A 19436-nucleotide genomic window follows, 5' to 3' on the forward strand; every position below is an offset into this window, starting at 1 on the left:
TCCATCCGCCGAGGACCTCCATGCAACCATCACCATGACCCACACATCCTCCGACTAGACTGAACAAAATCAGCCAAGGTTTCCTATGCAACTGTCGCAACTGCCCGCACACCTCCGACTGATCCCTCGAGTTCTCTCGTTAGTCAATATACTCACATCCTAGATGTTATTTGCTCACAAATTAGTGCTTTTCCCGTCGGTGGTCGCAACCAACGAATCATGCTGTCTCATTGTCAGGCAATCCACTTTTAGCTACGATATCCAGGTAGTCACTCTCACCCACTCCCCCTGCTTTTCGGTTGATACTTTGGAGGCATACCGGCTCACTACTGAGCCGTGACCCACAGCTACAATATCCAGGAAATCTCAAAATCCCGCTCTTGGGTCTTCATCCTAGAGCACGCTCTCAGATCGTCATCCGAAGCTAACATACCACTTCCACTCTCTGGTCACAATGTCCATTGAGCTATTGGTATCACATGAGTTGGACCCACACGGCCTTGAGCAAAAAAAGTCTAATGCAATTGAATATCTCCCGACTAAATCTACCACAACATTTTCCACTTTTGGAAACTTCCATTTTAAGAAACTTCTATTCTTAGAAACTTTCCACTTTTAGCAGTGCGTTTCATGGAATCACTTATCCCGAACACCATCTCATCTTAGTACTTAGTCGCAGAACCAACCACTCCTAATCGACCAAGTATCAAGAGAGATGGGCTGGAATACTCCATTCCACTCCAGCCACGGACTTCACCGCACCAACAACTACAACTGCAATTGGGACCAGGCTAGACAAGTTCAAGCCGCGACCTGCTTCTCAAACCACTTCATGAATGTTGCCTTCATCCTCGCCTCTAGCTCCCAAGTCTGCTCCTCAACTCAATCACAGTCCCACATGACTCTCATCAAAAGAATCTTCTTCCGCCGAAGTTCCTTGACTCTCCTCTCGAGAACTCTTACTGGCCTCACCTCCAAAGTCATTTTTGGCTGACTATCCTCATGAATCTTAGCCAACAACTGATCATCCATGTGAAAACACTTCCTCAATATCGACACATGGAACACCTTGTGAAACGCGCGCATAACATCAGGCAACTCTAGCTTATATGAAACAGATCTCACCCGCTCAACCACTCTGAACGGACCCATGTAACTCTGACTCAATTAAGTCTCAGTCAATGATCTGTTTGGACCCCGCAACATCGCCATCTTGAGGTACACTCTATCACCCACCTGAAACTCAGGATCCTTCCTCCTCCTATCAGCATAACTCCTTTGTCGATCCTGAGCCTCCTTCATGTTCAACTTTAGAACCCGGATCTCCTCCGAGGTCTCCTGAACAAAGTCTGCACCATATATGGTCCTCTTTCCCACTTGAGTCCAGCATAACGGTGTACGGCATGTTCTCAAGGGAGTCATCCCAATACTCGCCAGGTAACTGTTGTTATAAGAAAACTCCATTAAGTTCAAGTGATCTGCCCACGCACATCCTCAGCAAATCCTCCAAAGTCTGTATCATCCTCTCTGACTGACCGTCCGTCTGAGGATGACAGCCTGTACTCATATGCACCTTCTTACCCATCTCTGCCCGAAATGCCCTCCAGAACACTGATACAGACTTTGGAGGATTTGCTGAGGATGTGCGTGGGCAGATCACTTGAACTTAATGGAGTTTTCTTACAACAACAGTTACCTGGCGCGTATTATGACTATTTCTCTCACAGTTATCTATTAGATAGGATAATCACATGCAGACCATGCAATCTGACTATTTCTCTCACATATTTCCTAGCCAAAACCGCTACTCCATCGGTTTTCTTGATGACTAGAAACTGTGCAGACTTAGTCAATCGGTCCAAAATGGCCCAAATCGCATCAAACGTCCGTGAGACTGGCAATCCTACTACAAATACCATCGTGATCATATCCCACTTCCACTCTAGAATGGGTAAACTCTGCAATAAAGTACATGGAACCTTATGCTCAGCCTTCACTAGCTAGCAAGTGTCACACTTCGCAGCCCATTAGCAAAGACCTTATACTTTGAACCCTCAGCCTTAGAGGCATTCACCATCTCCACATTACTCTCTTGAGCTAACCATACTCTTCTCAACAAGTCTACTTGATCACTTGAACCTTTCCGCCATATAGATAGGATCTCCAAATCTTCAAGGCAAAAACCAACGCCTCCATCTCAAAATCATGGGTAGGGTAATTGGTCTCATGCTTCCACAACTTCCCCTTGTCCGACCAAAAACTGTTAGAAGCTTGTCTTCCACTACTCTAACAACGCTCCTCGGGATCTCCTCTGATACTAGCACTCTCGGCGCACTCTGGGGTAATGAAGCAATGAGTTACTCCAAAATTAAACAAGACGTGGGACGTAAACCTGCCCACCAAAATGGTCCCTACACAAACCTCATGTGCTGAGAAACTAACATTCTATCACAGGCGAAAACATAAAATCTGAACTACTGAATTTAGCAAGTATGATTCTCAGAAGTTATACCTATGATCATTCCTGCACTGGTTCCACCGGTCTCCACGGTCAAGTACACCCGCGGCGTCGGCTCGATCCGTCCCAATGGATGCACATCTAGCTACACTCCTGCTGTCCTCCAGCTTGCACTGTTGATACTACCATCTGCTGCAACTTGGGATAACGAGGCTTGATATGCCCCATCTCCCTGCAGTGGTAGAACACTCAGGTATCTGTCCGCTGCTTCGTCACTGCCTGCTGCTCCACACTCTGCGGACAATTGACCACCTTGTGGTCCATGCTACCGCACCTGTAGCATCCCGCACCACTCGGTCTCCAAGTAGCCTCCCATTTCCTTTTGGTTCTCTGCGCAGGCTTGCCGCCCTTGCTAGAACCACTAAGACGCTGAGCCTTTCTTGGCTGAACCGCTGGACTAGCTATTACCACATGAGCCCTTATGTCCTCCTCAATCTCAGCCACGGTCTCAACCAGCTCCGCTCTCGACGCGTAATTCCGCCCTCTACAATGGACCCACAAGTCGTCCCGAAGCGCCCTCAAAAACCTCCGACTTGCGACTCCTCGGGCTCCATTGCATGGCCCCCATACAGAAGAAGCCAACTGTATTCCATGTCCAGCTCTCGAACCGATCGAGACCCTAGTGTCAGCTGCATGATTTGCACCTCCATCCAGTCTAGTGCCTCCCGCAGGAAGTACTTGCGGTTGAACTCCTCCATGAAGTCAGCCGAAGTTATGTTCCTCTGCACTCTCCTGACAGTCAGCGACCTCCACCACACATGAGCGTCGTCTGCCATTTGATGGACCCCTATGTCCACTCAATACTCCTCAGGACACCTGAGAGACTGGAAGTTGCGTTCCAGCCTCGTCCTCCACGCATAAACCACTGTAAGGTTGGTACCGCCCGAGAACAACGCCGTACCGATCCTACCCATCTCCCGCAGCATACTGACAAAATGGGAATGAGTTCCTGATGAGTGACCTTCCAGGAAGTCATTCACCTTTGATTTCCATAATATATATTGGGTCTAACTCTTTTTATAAACAAGAATTGTTATAGACCTAAAAAATGAAACTGCAACTAGATATATATACTCTTAGTATATTATACTTTTTCTTTTAATAATTTAGTATTTTATAGTTAAAAGTTAAATTTATATAATATTTTAAAATCACCTCAGTATAATTCTTTTTAGTAACAATGTTTTGTGGTTTTCTCTAGAATAATCAATGATTTCTTTTTTATAAAAGTATTTGTTAATACCTTTACTTACATGCGACAGAAAAAATGCTAATTGTTTCCAATTCCATATTCTTCACGAAAACTTATAATTTTGTAATGTTTCATATATGAAAATAACAGGAACTGCACAAGAAAAACTAGATACATGTAATAGGTTGTTACCTGTAATAGGAAGATACTTAAATGCAGAGATGTGGCTATAAACTTTTCTCTCGTGTTGATGTTCAGGATGGTGTGGCTACTTCTTTTTGGTATGATGACTGGTCAAAGTATGGGCCGCCTTGTGGATATTGCAGGGACCTGAGGGTTTATCAACATGGGGATTAGTCGCACTGCCTCTGTTTCAGAGGCATGATCCTCGCGACGTAGACGACGCCATCGTGCTGACTATCTCAATAAGATGGAGGAGGAGTTAGCTCTTAAATGGAACAGTAGAACGATGGGTAAGGATGTGGTGCTTTGGAAGGGGAAATATGATGTATATCGAGCTTGTTTTACTACAAAGGAAACTTGGCAACACATTCGCCACACATCGGCTCCTATTGCTTGGCACACTGAGGTTTGGTTTACACATGCTATGTCTAAATACTCTTTTGTAGTTTGGCTGGCTAATCAGAACCGTCTCTCTACGGGGGACCGGACGCAGCTTTGGAACAGTGCGGTTGACACTACTTGTGTGCTCTGCAATTCCACGGCGGAAACAAGAGACCACCTTTTCTTCTCTTGTGTTTTCTCTGCTGAGGTTTGGAAACTGGCTGCTCCCATCTATAAGACTCGGTACTCTACCGACTGGACGACCATTATTGACTACATTTCTTCTCCTAGCTGCACACGAGTGGATGTTTTTCTAGCTCGGTATACTTTGCAGATTCTTGTACACACAATTTGGAGGGAGAGGAAGGAATGATCGTCGACATGGCAGACCCCCAAAGTCTCCAACTCAAATTATTGCTTGGGTTGATCGGCAGATCCGGAACCAACTATTGGCCATTCAGCTAGCAGGGGAGCGTAGATATCAAGATGGACTTCTTCTATGGCTTGCTTCTCGCTCGCTGCACTAATCTGATACCATTTAAAGTTTAAGTCTAAGTCTTAAGCCTACTGGCTAATTTCTTTTCAATTTTCGTCTAACCAAACGTTGCATGTACAAACGCTATTTTCTTTGAAATTAATTTAACATTATTTTCAAAAAATAAAAAAACCTGGAAAGTGTGTTAAAGAAGATTGTGATCGTTTGTGTAAGAAAAAATGGCCAAAAACAATTGTTGGTCGGTGCTGGCTACCAACGAATGCTACCCAGTGCCTCTGTCAACTATGTCGCTAGTTTCCAGGCTTCTCTCCATTAAACAAGTTTCATCGTAGTGGATAGAAGTCTTAACACTAAAGGCAGACCGCAACCGCCGGCAGATTTTCTTAATTTTTTTTTTCCATAAAAGAAACTTGTATCAATACAATAAAAACACAATGTTTTTTTCCAGAGCTTGACACCTCAGCTTCTGTATTGAAGCAGGTGTTGACACCTCAGTAAAAATTAACAACCTATCAAATTATAACAATTAATACATGTCAGCTTTTCTCATTCCTTATGTGGACAAAGCAGATAAAAAACGTTGTGTAACATTGCGTTTAATCAATTGCTAAATTTATGTTCTTCGTCGTCGTCATACCAACCTTCGACCGATCGTTAGTCGATTGATTGATTGCTTGTGGTAGATTTCACAACAATGGAGTACGTAAACCCAGAAGGTCTTCGATTAGATGTCGCTGATTCAATGAGGTATGTTTCCCATCTCTCCATTCATTGTCTTTGTTTGCTGATTCCTTGTCTTTGTTCGATTCAACGATATACTTATATATATGAACACAAAATTTCAACTTTGTTTTTAGTTCTGGTGTTTTCGAGATGGGCAATACCAAAGACATTGCAGCTGTCTATGGTCCAAGAGAGGTACTTGATTTGACCTATAAAGATTGGTGCTTCAGTTGTATATAATCTAGTGAATTAAGCGAATTGGTTTATTTCTGTTTGTTTTAATTGTATGTATCTATCTCGGTGAGAGAATTTTATATCTAATCTTAAGCTGATCAGAGATTGGAAAGTGTTGGTGCACGCAGATCTGCTATATTATATTGCTTCATCGAAGATTCTGAGGTTGACTAAGTTTGAGCTTCTCTGCGAATTGTCTCTGTGATCTGTATCGTTAAAGAAACAGAGGACGAAGAAAATGACGTTGGGGACGAGAATGCCGACATGGAGGGAGAGAGAAAACAACAAGAGGAGAGAGAGACGACGGAGAGAAATGGCAGCTAAGATCTTCACCGGATTGAGAATGTACGGTAACTACAAGCTTCCTAAGCATTGCGATAACAACGAAGTTCTTAAAGCACTATGCAACGGAGCTGGTTGGACCGTCGAGCCTGATGGCACCACTTACAGCAAGGTTTGTTTTTTTCTCCAATCTGGATCTCATTTTTTTTTATCTCTGTGCTTACTCAGATTCAAAACAAGAGCATGCATTGGTATGTATATGCTTTCCTGAGTTGCCAGAGTTTCTGCAGGAGGTTTTCAACTATGTGATAAGTTCCCTTAATTGATAAATAAAGATGAAGATCGAACAAGAAGGAGAAGAGAAGGAGAAGGAGAAGAGAAGTGTATTCGGGAATCAGAGAAGGAGAAAAGAAGCTGATGATTCGTTCAATGTGTTAATTGTTCTTGTATATGATCCTTTAATAATTAGAAGATTTTGTGTGCTGGGAAGGATAACCTCGTGGCCACCCTTCTGTTATTGACAACACAATGCTTCTTAAGAAGTTTGCTGGTGAAGGAGGAGAAAGGGTTGATGTGCAAAAGCTGTTTGCATACAATGGACTGTTTACACTTGTTGCTCTCTGGTGGCTTGGTATACTAATATCTTCCATATTTTAGTTTTGCAAGTGTATCATCCAAAACATAACATATGAGACAGGGAATTGTTTGTCTCTTGATCAAAAGTTTATGTTTTTGGTTGTTTGTTTTCAGTGTGGCCATTAACAGCACTCGGGATGAACCCAAGTTTACCATACCACACTCTAAAAGTTGATGAAGTTGTCTTAGCCAACGGTTTTGTTGGAAGTGTCCTCTCTGAATATTTTTGGTACATTACAATGATTCTATGTTGTCAGCTTGATGATTCCAAGTCTCTAGCATTTAGCGACAATTTTTCCAAAAACTTATCATCTACAGAAACCCTATCATTAGAAATATACCACAGCAACAACAACATAAAAAGGAACACTAACCTGTCTCAAACGCAAAAGCTGGAGAATCTTATTGGTCTTAGGGTCAATGGCATTGATATTGCAAAATAATTCAAGGAACAACAGATAGGGACAACATATACTCTCTTCTTTAATTAATCTTCTTCTTCTTATTCTTCTTATTGTCGAATGGGGATCAGAGGAATCAAGCACCAAGGATTCCAATCTACCCAGCACGAACGGGAAACAGAATCGAAATCCGCTAGAAGACAATCTTTTCAAATTTGTCAATAACAAAAAAAACATCACGGTTAAACAAAATAGAAAAGGGCTCCTGAATTGGACCGACACACAATGGGCTTTTTATTTCTACCATGTTCGAATACTTTCTAAATAAACCAAGTAATCAGTTCTACAGTAAAATAAAATATTAACAATAGAATATATATGTCAGTACATAAACCAACAACCAAAATAAAGTAAAAATAACAACATAACAAAACAAACAACCTCCAATACATCGTAAACAATCAACACAACCATAACACTATACAATTCCAACACAAACATACAAAAAAAAATACACAAAACAATACATAATAAAAAAGAAAAAAAAACCACACACAATAATTAAATTACACACAACAAACAAAAAAAAATCAAAAAAACAAAACATAAAAACCCTCTCGCGGCGTAGTGCAGGTACTATCCTAGTTACTAGCTAAATAAAGTAGTAAAATATTTGTTGGTTCTTTTAGTTCTAATTCTAATGGTTCTACATAAATTCAAATATGTTTAATTTATATGTGAGCGTTGTGGATGAAACAAAGTTTGACTTCATAATTAATTATGGTAAGAGTTAAATTGTGTGTTGTCGTGGAAACCAGAATTATTCAAAATTTTCGAATGAGTATTTAATTTTAATCTATGACCGACACCAGCCAATCCATAGTCGACTTTTGGGATATATATGCCAAACACATGTTTAAGGCCGATTGTATAATAAAAAACTATGGCTTTTCACAAAAGTTCCTTTGATTCGATTATATGTTGACTTAAGCTTGAAGAAAGCTTGAAGCTCAAGCATAACTAATCCAACCGAGTTATGGAAAAGGAAAATAAAAAGCAGTTTAGGAGATATCTAAATTTGTATATTTTCCTATTTAGATTAGGACGTTTTGTTAAGAGTTTTTCTATATAAAGGTTATGTAAGGGTGTTGCATCACCTAAGAGAATTTTGAGAGAGAGATTAAAGCTTTAGTTGTTTGAGTTAATTTTTCAAAAGCTTATAAAGAAGTGCTGTATATTTGATCTTTATATTCATATTCTAGATTTGGTCTCAGAGCAACTTGGTTCGATATCAAAAGTTTTGTTTCAACACAAACGAATTCATTCGAGACATGAGTGAATTAACTGCAACCACAACGAACCCTACTTTGAAGGAAAGAGGATCATCATCATTATCCATACAATGTCCAATGCTAAACGATACCGACTATACCGTTTGGTCTATGAGAATGAAGGTAACACTCCGGGTTAACAAAGTCTGGGAGACGATTGATCCTAGATCTGATGAAGAAGACAAAAACAATTTAGCAAGAGCTCTCTTGTTTCAATCCATACCAGAATCTATGATTATGCAAGTTGGTGACCTAGAAACCTCCAAAGCCGTCTGGGACTCAATAAAAACAAGAAACCTTGGGGCCAACAGAAAGAAGCAAGACTATAGACCTTAACAGCTGACTTTGATAGACTTAGAATGAAAGAAACAGACAAAATTGATGATTTTGTTGGTAAACTTTCGGAGATAGCTACAAATATAGTTTCCTTGGGGCAAAACATTGAAGAATCCAAAATTGTTAAGAAGTTTCTTAACAGTTTACCGAAGAGGAAGTTCATACATATAGTTGCATCCTTGGAGCAGGTTCTCGATCTCAACACAACAACTTTTGGAGATATTGTTGGCAGATTGAAAACTTATGAGGAACGGATTCATGATGAGGAAGAATCACAAGAAGGACAAAACAAACTCATGTATCTTAATTCAGAGTCCCAGTCCCCTGTTTATTTCCAAGAAGGAGGCCGAGGCAGGGGAGCAAGCCGCGGTCGAGGAAGAGGTTATGGACGTATCTCTTATCAACAAAGAGATTATGGTTATCAGCAAAAGTAGTATGGATATCAATCAGGAGACACGAGCATGATTACATGTTATCGGTGTGATAAGATTGGGCATTATGCTTCATATTGCCCAGATCGACTATTTAAACTCATCAAGATTCAAGAGGAACAAGACAAAGAAGACAAAGAAGGAGAAGATACACGCGAAGCTGAATCTCTTATGATGCATGAGGTGGTCTACCTCAATGAGAAGAAAGTAAAACCGAAAGATCTTGACACGGCTTCAGATAAGCTGTGGTACTTAGATAATGGTGTTTTTAATCATATGACAGGGAATCTTGCTTGGTTCTGCAAACTTGATCCTTCTGTAACAGGAAAGGTACGTTTTGGCGACAATTCAAGAGTCAATATAGAAGGAAAGTGTTCCATTCTGTTTAACATAAGGCGGAGAAAATAATATTTTCATAGATGTTTATTACATACCGGATCTTCGAAGCAATATCATAAGCCTTGGACAGGCCACCGAAGCTGGTTGTGATATCAGAATGAGACAAGTCTACCTCACTCTACATGACAAGGATGGAAATCTCTTAGTAAGAGCCAACAAATCAAGAAACAGGTTGTACAAAGTTATCTTGGAGGTTGATAACACAACATGTCTGCAGACTGCTACTACAGAAGAATCGGGGACTGTTGTGGATTGGCATGCTCGTCTAGGACACGTTAACTTCGAGACCATAAGAACAATGGTATCAAAGGATCTGGTTGTTGGAATACCGAATGCTTCGAAAGTAAAAGAGACTTGTGCATCGTGTTTGTTTGGAAAGCAAACCAGGAACATGTTTCCAAAATCAACATCTTTTTGAGCATCACATGCACTTGAGCTTATTCATGGGGATCTCTGTGGACCAATTTCACCTTCTACTGCTGCGCATAAGAGATATATATTTGTACTAATTGATGATTATTCTAGGTACATCTTGACAGTCCTCTTAAGGGAGAAAAGTGAGGCGTTTGACAAATTCAAGAACTTCAAAGTACTAGTTGAACAAGAAGCAGGAGTTTCTACCAAAACTTTTCGAACCGATAAAGGAGGATTTCTATCTCAAGAATTTAAAGATTTTTGTCAACAAAAGGGAATTAACAGACATCTAACGACACCTTACACGCCTCAGCAAAACGGAGTGGTAGAGAGAAGAAACAGAACACTCCTTGGTATGACTCAAAAATTCTAAAACATATATAGATGCCTAATTATCTATGGGGTGAGGCTGTACAACATGCGATGTATCTTATCAACAGAGTTGGGACCAGAGCTTTGTTATGGACCAACTTATTGCTTGAGAATTAAGAAGGATATGAAAGCTTAGCTCCCTCTTAACCCTAATTCTCTCTTTGAGATTAAGGTTAATTCTTGGGGCTTTATATTCTCATTAGCATAAGGAGTCCTTTTATAGACCCTAGTACAAAATACCTAAACCTTAATAAGTAAATATTCCAAAGCCTTAATCTAATTATGAAAAGCAAAACCTAATAATCTAATAATAAGTTAAGGCTTTATGGTCTACGTGATACCACGATCCGTATCATTACTCCCCTCCTCGATTAGGAGCTTGTCCTAAAGCTCCGGTTTGTCTCCATCAGCTTCTACGTCTCTTCCCTCCACGTCGACTTGTCTTTCAAGTCTCATGTCTTTTGCTTGTTGAATCCTCAACGCCATAGCTTCAGGTAGAGACCCCTCTTCCTCAATCTCCATCGCAAGAAGTGATTTGTTGATAATCCCCTCCGCCATGTGAGTCGGTGATTTTAACTCCAACACAGCTCTTATCTCCGGCTCCACCGAAGCTTCAGCTCCTAACGTTGCCATCACGGTTGTCTTCACGGCCGGTGGTTTTGAAGTCATTCTCTCCACCTCCTCTCTCCTCATGTTGTTTGGTTCCTCTATCTTTGAAACCGGAACCGCAACCAACACCGGATTTGGTTTCGATGTCATCATCTCCACCACGGCTTGTTTTGTTGATGTCTTCTCTTGTGGCTCTGCAATTTTTGGTTCCATCGGGTGAAAAACATTCTTCAGTTCTGCCTTCAGTTCGTTCTTCATCTCCTCCAACATCTTCTTAAGCTCCTCGAATTGTGACGTCGACATCCATCCGCCTCCCATTGAATCGGTCGGCTCTAATACCAAGTTGTTACGAACCAACTTATTGCTTGAGAATTAAAAAAGATATGAAAGCTTAGCTCCCTCTTAACCCTAATTCTCTCTTAGAGATTAAGGTTAATTCTTGGGGCTTTATATTCTCATAAGCATAAGGAGTCCTTTTATAGACCCTAGTATAAAAGGCCTAAACCTTAATTAATAAGTAAATATTCTAAAGCCTTAATCTAATTATGAAAAGGAAACCTAATAATCTAATAATAAGTTAAGGCTTTATGGTCTACGTGATAGCACAATCCGTATCAAGCTTTAACTGATCAAACACCGTATGAAGCATTCAAGCACAAGAGGCCAAATGTCGAGCATTTAAGAGTATTTGGTTGCATTGGATACGCCAAGGTTAAAGCTCCACATCTTTGAAAGCTTGATGATCGATCTAGGATGCTTGTGTATCTTGGGACAGAACCTGGTACAAAAGCTTATCGACTTCTTGATCCGACAAGCCGAAAAATAACAGTAAGCAGAGATGTTTGTTTTGATGAATGCAGAAGCTGGAAGTGGAATAATTCAGAGGAGAGTCAAGAAGAACCATGTTCGTTCACTATTAACTTCGGTGTCTTTGGAAACAATGGAGTTGCTGGGAGTTCAGTCACCGAACCTGCAGAGGAAAACAGAGGAGATGTTGATGATGATGAGATTGAAGATGAGATAGATGAATCAGATAATGTAGAAGGGTTACAAGAAGCAGAACAACCGATACAAGTGTTGAGAAGATCTGAGAGACTAACTGCAAAACCAGGATACTTAAAGGATTATGTGCTACTTGCAGAGATTGAGGGTGAACATCTCTTGTTAATGCTTAATGAGGAACCTGCAACATAAGAGGAAGCAACCAAATCAGAGGTGTGGAGAAAAGCATGTGAAGAAGAAATCAATTTTATTGCTAAGAATAGAACATGGAGCCTGGTAGCTCTTCCTCTTGGAAGTAAACCAATTGGTCTAAAGTGGATTTTCAAGGTTAAACGAAACTCCGACAATAGCATCAATAAATTCAAGGCAAGGCTAGTGGCGAAAGGTTATGTACAAAGGCATGGTGTGGATTTTGACGAAGTATTTGCTCCTGTGGCACGAATTGAAACTATACTGTTTCTCATTGCTTTGTCAGCATCAAATGGATGGGAAGTGCATCATTTGGACGTGAAGACTGCATTTATACATGGAGAATTAAGAGAAGATGTCTATGTTACTCAACCTGAAGGGTTCATAACAGACTAATGTGAAGGAAAGGTCTATAAGTTGCATATGTCTCTTTATGGTTTGAAGCAGGCGCCTCGGGCTTGGAACACTAAGCTAAATCAAATACTGTTAGAGCTTGACTTTAAAAAATGCTCCAAAGAACCCTCGTTATACAAGAAAATAGTGCAGAAGCAACTTCTCATTGTTGCAGATTATGTGGATGATCTTCTCATCACCGGTTCAAGCTTGGAACTGATACTTGAGTTGAAAAGGCATATGTCAAGTAAGTTTGAAATGAGCGATTTAGGAAAGCTTACTTATTATCTTGGTATTGAGGTTCTACAAGAAAAGGATGGGATTAGATTGACATAAGAAAAATATGCTAAGAAGATCTTGGAGGAAGCGAGTATGAGTGAATGCAATTCAGTTCTTATACCTATGGAGTTTGGTTTAAAGTTTTCAAAAGCACCGCATGAGAGTCGCATAAATGGGGAAACTTATAGGAGAAAAATTGGGTGTCTTCGGTACTTACTCCATACTCGTCCGGACCTCTCTTTTGCTGTTGGTGTATTGAGCAGGTACTTGCATGATTCAAGGGAGTCACAGGGAAGTGCTTTGAAACAGGTGCTGCGATATATCTACGTGGAACAACTTCACATGGTTTGTTCTTCAAGCGAGGGTCTAAAGCTGGTTTGGTAGGCTATAGTGACAACAGTCTTTCCGTGGATGTAGATGATGGTAAAAGCAAAATCGGACATATGTTTTACTTCAATGATTGTTTGATTACATGGTGCACTCATAAACAACAGGTTGTAGCACTCTCTTCCTGTGAAGCGGAATTTATGGTAGCCAGAGAAGTGGCTAAACATGCTATTTGGCTTCAAGACCTTTTTGCTGAGATTACTGGAACATATAGTGAGAGAGTGACCATACGAGTCGACAATAAATCTGCAATTGCTCTTACCAAGAATCCTATGTTTCACGGTCGAAGCAAACACATTCATCGTAAGTACCATTTCATACGAGAATGTGTTGAGAATGGACATGTTGATGTAGAGCATGTTCCCGGAGTAGTACAGAAAGTTGACATCCTAACTAAGGCGCTTGAGAAGAACAAATTCAGAGACATGAGAGACTAGATTGGAGTTCAAGGTGGAACTAATTTCAAGCTTAAAGGGGAGAATGTTGACTTAAGCTTGAAGAAAGCTTGAAGCTCAAGCATAACTAATCCAACCGAGTTATGGAAAAGGAAAATAAAAGGAATTTTAGGAGATATCTAAATTTGTATATTTTCCTATTTTGATTAGGAAGTTTTGTTAAGAGTTTTTCTATATAAAGGTTATGCAAGAGTGTTGCATAACCTAAGAGAATTTGAGAGAGAGATCAAAGCTTTAGTTGTTTGAGTTAGTTTTTCTAAAGCTAATAAAGAAGTGCTTTATATTTTGATCTTTATATTCATATTCTAGATTATAGAATTAGGTTGATTCTTGATAACTCTCTAATTTACATGTTTTTAGCATCCTTTTTTGTCCATATTTTGCATTGTTCATACCCTTAACTTAGCATTTTTAGGTCATTAACTGTAGGAATTCACTTTTAGGCCATTTAGGGTGTTGCATTTTTGCATTTGCATATTTTGGATGAAAACAGGTGCTTAAGAGCCTAAAATGGGGGAAAACAAGGACAAACCCGAGCACGTACCCGAAGGAGCCATCGAGCTGCAAGAATAGTCTGAACCCCAACATGATCGAGGAGGATCCAAGAGCAGGAAGAACAACCCGAAGATCTACCCGAGGAGTAACCCGACCTTATCCTCGTGTACCCCATCGATTAGACCCTCGGGCAGGACTGGGAAGCTAGGTCAAAGGGGTTTCCATATATAAACCTCTCCTCGCCTTCCTCGCAAACGAGCACGCCGCAGACCCTCAGACCAGAGAGCGAGAGCTTCTGAGAGAGAACTGAGCGACTCAAAACTCTTTTCACTTTTTGTTAGGATTTGTTTCATAACTTTTTATCATTTCTTTAGATTTCTATTTTGTATTCTTACTTCTCTACTCTACCTTTTATTATAATACAATTTTCATTCATATATGATTTTATGTTTCTTGCTATGATTTCCGAGTAGTGTAGTAAAGTTTCTAGGGATGGGATAGATGATTTTGTGTTTTTGATCGGTTAGGATGTCTTAGTTTGATTGTATGTGTTTGATAGATTTCCTTCTAGATTGGTGTTCTTAATGTTGTCAACAAACCGAGAGGGTGAGATTAGATCTAAGGTGTTTTACCACCGAGAGGTGTAGATGAGATGCATGAATCAACCAATGCTAGAGGTTTACTCACTTAGCCTAAGAGATTAGATGAGTAAGGGGTTTACTGACAATAATGAATCGGATCTTAATGCCTGCTTGGTCATGTTTCTCCAACGAGAGTTGGGTAGAGGAGTGATCAAGGTTGATTGTTTCTATCACGAGAGTGTTTTAACAAGATTTTAGAGATCCATTGATGTGATCCAAGGACGGGAGCCCGACCAAGACGACCAGCAGACGGAGAACTTGACCGAGACTTGAGACCTAGACGCATCGAAGGTAGCCGAGACGCAAGCGGCCAAGGCACCAGTGATCCTCCCAGGAGCCATGACACGCTCCAAGAGTTCAGCAAAGGCGGCCAAGCAACGGCTCAACCTGTTCGTCCGGTCATTCACCCAACGCCAACCTATCCATGAAGACTCCGAAGGCTCAGTTCGCTTAGTCTTCACTCTTACCCAAGAGTGAAGGCGATCAAGTCGCTTAAGCAAGGAAGTGTACTCTTTTTCCTTACTCCGGGTTTTTCCCAATGGGTTTACCAGAGAAGGTTTTAACGAGGCATGGAGCTAAGTGCACAATGCCCAAAGGTTAAGTCGTTTCCCGCGTGTAAGCCTAAGGCGGTTCTTTCTTTCCCTTAGTCTTTTGGTTAAAATTTGAACTTGGAATATTCCTTTTAAAACGTTGAGAGTGTTGCGTTTAAAGTCATTAGGGGCGACGTGTTCCATTTACAAGGGAAACACGTCTAAGGACGATTGTGCGGATCATAGCGAATCCGCGTGTCCCTAAGCCCTCTCTAGACCTAATGTATTTAAACCCTCTCTTAGCCTTTGTTCTCCTTCAGACTTCAATTTAAATAAAACTTTTCTCAAGAGAGATTCTTGACTTGTCTACATCCTTTCATTAGCACAATCCGAGATTGTCTAAGGGAAAGAACCCTAGCAAACCATGAACCGGGTTCATCGTTTGTTAGCGACCGTATCAAGAGGAGAGCCAAACCTCTTGTGTCGTCATTCAATCCATCCTCGTCGTTCCATCTCATCTCATTTCCACCATCGCTTTCCACCGCATACATCCGATAGTCGCATTCGTTCCATCCTCACCGCATCTGTACGACCTGATAGAGGCTTCTTAACCGTTCTCTCAAACGGCTCGTTGGAATCTCGTCATTTCTCGTTTCCCTCGTTTGAATCTTCCCTAGATTCGAACCCCCAAGGCTTGACCGAGGAAAGTTTCACCAGTCTCGACTTGTCCAAAGCGGCGTCCTTCCACCGTTCCGCATCCGCGTCCCTGGGACACATCAGCTTGGTATCAGAGCTTCAAAAGCTCCTACAAGGTTGTGTCGATCTAAAACTCATCCCTTTCGTTTAAAGTTTCCATCTTTGGTTTATTGGTAGAATAGCTTGCATCTGTTCGTTTCATAGGTTCCGATTAGACTTTTGGTTTAATTTGGTGCATGTTTGCGGTTGTTCATCTTTTGCCTAGGTTGTTAGCTTTCAATTTTGTTCATCCTATTCATACCCGTGTTCATCCTTGTTCTTGCATAAACACTTTTAGATCGATAAAGCTAGGATTGCGTTTTGTTTTCGTGTTTTCGTTCTTGACCATAAAGCATTTTTTGTCTTTTAGTACTTTTGCTTTATTGCCTTTGTTTAGTCTTAGGTTTGAATTTGTAAAGCTGTCAGCAACTGTCTAGTGAGAGACTAAATATCTTGTGTGTCCTTGAGCGTTTGGTACTCACGCGTGTGTGCTTTTGCTTTTTTTGATCTTTGCGAGGATTAATTTCAAACCCAAGCCGCAAACCGCTACACGTCACCAGTCCGTACGATGGCCGACGAAGTACCACCAGCACCACCCGAGATAGGAATCACCCTCGCTGCGTTACAAACAAGTTTAGATAGGCTCGCAGAGCGTATGGCGAGGATCGAGCTGATAAACCCTCCCCGTGAAGATCCTCAACCCGCGAGGTGACAGCGACAAGTAACAGAGAGCGACCAGTCCAAAGAGGATTACGAACCGAGGCCTAGATGACGCCACCGACAAGACGACCGTTATGACAACACTTCGAGGTTTCACAAACCGGCCCACAAGATGACCGCACCCACGTTCGCGGGTAAATCCGACCCGAAAGCTTACCTCGAATGGGAAAGCCGCATGGAGCACTTGTATTCTTGTCACGCCTATCCGGACATACGCAAGGTGCAATACACCGTGGCTCAGTTCACCGATCAAGCCCTCACTTGGTGGGATCGCCTCGAAGCCGAACAACCCCACAACCGAGAACGACCTATCATCGTTTGGGAGGTTCTCAAGGTTGAAATGCGACGACGCTTTGTGCCTCCGTTCTATCACCGAGAACAACAAAAGAAGTTCCGGAGACTCACGAAAGGCACACGATCGGTTGAAGAGTTCTATGAGGAGTTTGAGCACTTTCGCAACCGATTGCAAGTATCTCATGGCTCAATTCTTGGATGGGTTGCAAGAACGCATTGCGCGCAAGGTCAAGCGCCAGCCCTATCAAACCTTTGAAGAGCTGTTACACCTCTCGATGCAAATAGAGAGCCAAATCAAGAGGAAGAGCGCCTCGTGTCCGTACCCAAGGAGCTTCAACTTGGACTCCTAATGCGTGGCCATCAAACCGGTTCCAAGAGAAGCCGAAGGCGACCAATGCTGACACAAGGTTTAAGCCGCGAGAGCCGGCTAACAATGAACGCCAAGATCCAAGACCCAACACCACCGACGTCCGGAGCCGCGACATTATCTGTTTCAAGTGTCAAGGGAGAGGACATTACGCTCGTGATTGCCAAAACGCCTGCACAATGTTCCTTACTGAAGCTGGCGAGATCGAGTCTGACGACGAGGCACCCGAGGAGAACGTACGAGGAGAGGCTGAACTGGAAGAAGCTGTTGCTGCATCCTGAACGCAAGCGTAGCCACCGATGACGCCAACCAAAGCGACAACATCTTCCACACGAGATGCACTGTAAGTGGGAAGGTTTATGGCTTGATTATAGACGGTGGATCTTGCACCAATGTTGCAAGTTCCAGTCTTGTCAAGAAACTTTCTCTTGAGACCACAAACCACCCTCGTCCCTATCGTTTGAAATGATTAAATGACAAGACTGTGATCCACGTCAAAGAACAGGTCATGGTCTCGTTTAGTGTCGGTCCGTATAAGGACCAAGTCCTATGCGACGTGGTGCCTAAGCAAGCAAGCCACCTCTTATTGGGGAGACCATGGCAGTTTGATAAGCGAACCACGCATTGCGGCCACATGAACCAATACTACTTCGTTCATGACAACAAACGCCTTTGCTTGAAACCGTTGAGCCCCACGCAAGTACATGAGATGCAAAGCAAGTTGTCTAAAGACTCAGACGATAAAAAGAACTTTTTAGTGCAATATGGGGATGTTAGGAAGTCCATTAGGGACTCTGGCCAAGTGTTACTAATGGTCCTTCGAGATTTACTGCTCACAGGTCTTGAAGGCTCGATAGACGGCTTACCGAAGGTGATACGAGACATCCTTAGGCGTTTCTCCGACGTGTTCCCTGATGAACTCCCTGAAGGACTACCTCCGATCAGAGGGATTGAGCACCAGATTGACCTCGTTCCAGGCCCACAGCTACCGAACCGGCCAGCCTACCGAGTCAACCCCGAAGACGCGAAGGAGCTTGAGCGACAAGTCAAGGAGCTGATGGCGCAAGGATACGTTCGAGAGAGCTTGAGTCCGTGCGCAGTTCCTGTTCTCCTAGTGCCGAAGAAGGACGGGTCATGGAGGATGTGCGTCGACTGTAGAGCCGTCAACAACATCACCATTAAGTATCGCCACCCCATCCCACGCCTCGATGATATGCTAGACGAGCTAAGTGGCACCAGCGTCTTCTCAAAGATCGACTTGAAGAGCGGCTACCATCAAGTTCGTATGAAGGAGGGCGACGAGTGGAAGACAACCTTCAAAACGAAACAGGGTTTGTACGAATGGTTGGTAATGCCATTCGGTCTTTCTAACGCCCCTTCTACATTTATGCGTCTCATGAACCATGTTTTAAGATTGTTTATTAATAAGTTAGTAGTAGTTTACTTTGATGATATACTTGTCTATAGTTCTAGCTTGTCCGACCATGTTAAACATTTAGAGTCAGTCTTGTTTACTCTCCGCGAAGAGCAATTGTACGCAAACTTGAAAAAGTGCATCTTTGCTGCTGATGAATTGGTCTTCCTAAGCTTTGTTGTGAGTTCGCAGGGTCTTAAGGTGGACGAGGAAATGATCTGCGCGATAGAGGAGTGGCCTACGCCAACAAGCATTACACAAGTCCGGTCGTTCCACGGCCTAGCGAGCTTCTACCGGAGATTCGTGCGAGACTTCAGTACGGTCGCCGCGCCTCTCACCGCCATTATAAGAAAGAATAGCGAATTCCATTGGGAGAAGAACAAGACCGAGCTTTCATTGAGCTCAAGAGGCGCCTCACGCAAGCCCCCTTGCTCACCTTGCATGACATCAACAAAACCTTCGAGGGTGAATGCGATGCTTCGGGAGTCAGGATTGGAGCTGTGTTGACTCAAGGAGGCAAGCCTGTGGCGTATTTCAGTGAGAAGCTCAGTGGTGCAGCGCTCAACTATCCGACGTATGACAAGGAGTTAGAGGCAT

At 42.2% G+C, this 19436-nt stretch overlaps 3 protein-coding genes across 3 annotated transcripts; all 3 read left to right on the forward strand.

The window, feature by feature from the left end:
* Positions 1-4140: 4140 nt before the first annotated feature.
* LOC147948467 (uncharacterized) lies at positions 4141-4801 on the forward strand. The gene is made up of 2 exons (XM_087467043.1): positions 4141-4517; positions 4609-4801. The coding sequence occupies exons 1-2, from the start codon at positions 4141-4143 to the stop codon at positions 4799-4801; spliced, it is 570 nt and encodes a 189-aa protein (XP_087323169.1).
* Positions 4802-8736: 3935 nt separating this feature from the next.
* LOC147948468 (uncharacterized) lies at positions 8737-9961 on the forward strand. Its single transcript, XM_087467046.1, has 3 exons — positions 8737-9130; positions 9230-9474; positions 9614-9961. The coding sequence occupies exons 1-3, from the start codon at positions 8737-8739 to the stop codon at positions 9959-9961; spliced, it is 987 nt and encodes a 328-aa protein (XP_087323172.1).
* A 6915-nt stretch (positions 9962-16876) lies between these two features.
* Positions 16877-17706, forward strand: LOC147948469 (uncharacterized). Its single transcript, XM_087467055.1, has 2 exons — positions 16877-17233; positions 17344-17706. The coding sequence occupies exons 1-2, from the start codon at positions 16877-16879 to the stop codon at positions 17704-17706; spliced, it is 720 nt and encodes a 239-aa protein (XP_087323181.1).
* Positions 17707-19436: the final 1730 nt, after the last annotated feature.

This window comes from Camelina sativa, chromosome 2 (genome assembly GCF_030686135.1).
Source record: "Camelina sativa cultivar CO46 ecotype springtype chromosome 2, ASM3068613v1".
Lineage (NCBI taxonomy): Eukaryota > Viridiplantae > Streptophyta > Magnoliopsida > Brassicales > Brassicaceae > Camelina > Camelina sativa.

Excerpts from the sequence above, each read along its gene's own strand:
- LOC147948468 (XM_087467046.1), top strand. The coding sequence starts at position 8,737 with ATGAAAGAAACAGACAAAATTGATGATTTTGTTGGTAAACTTTCGGAG. Across the intron at positions 9,131-9,229 it reads TTATCAACAAAGAGATTATG|ATCGACTATTTAAACTCATC; the intron begins GTTATCAGCAAA and ends CATATTGCCCAG. Across the intron at positions 9,475-9,613 it reads ATCCTTCTGTAACAGGAAAG|GCCACCGAAGCTGGTTGTGA; the intron begins GTACGTTTTGGC and ends AGCCTTGGACAG.
- LOC147948467 (XM_087467043.1), top strand. The coding sequence starts at position 4,141 with ATGGAGGAGGAGTTAGCTCTTAAATGGAACAGTAGAACGATGGGTAAG. Across the intron at positions 4,518-4,608 it reads GCTCCCATCTATAAGACTCG|ATTCTTGTACACACAATTTG; the intron begins GTACTCTACCGA and ends TATACTTTGCAG.
- LOC147948469 (XM_087467055.1), top strand. The coding sequence starts at position 16,877 with ATGACCGCACCCACGTTCGCGGGTAAATCCGACCCGAAAGCTTACCTC. Across the intron at positions 17,234-17,343 it reads ACTTTCGCAACCGATTGCAA|AGAGCCAAATCAAGAGGAAG; the intron begins GTATCTCATGGC and ends CGATGCAAATAG.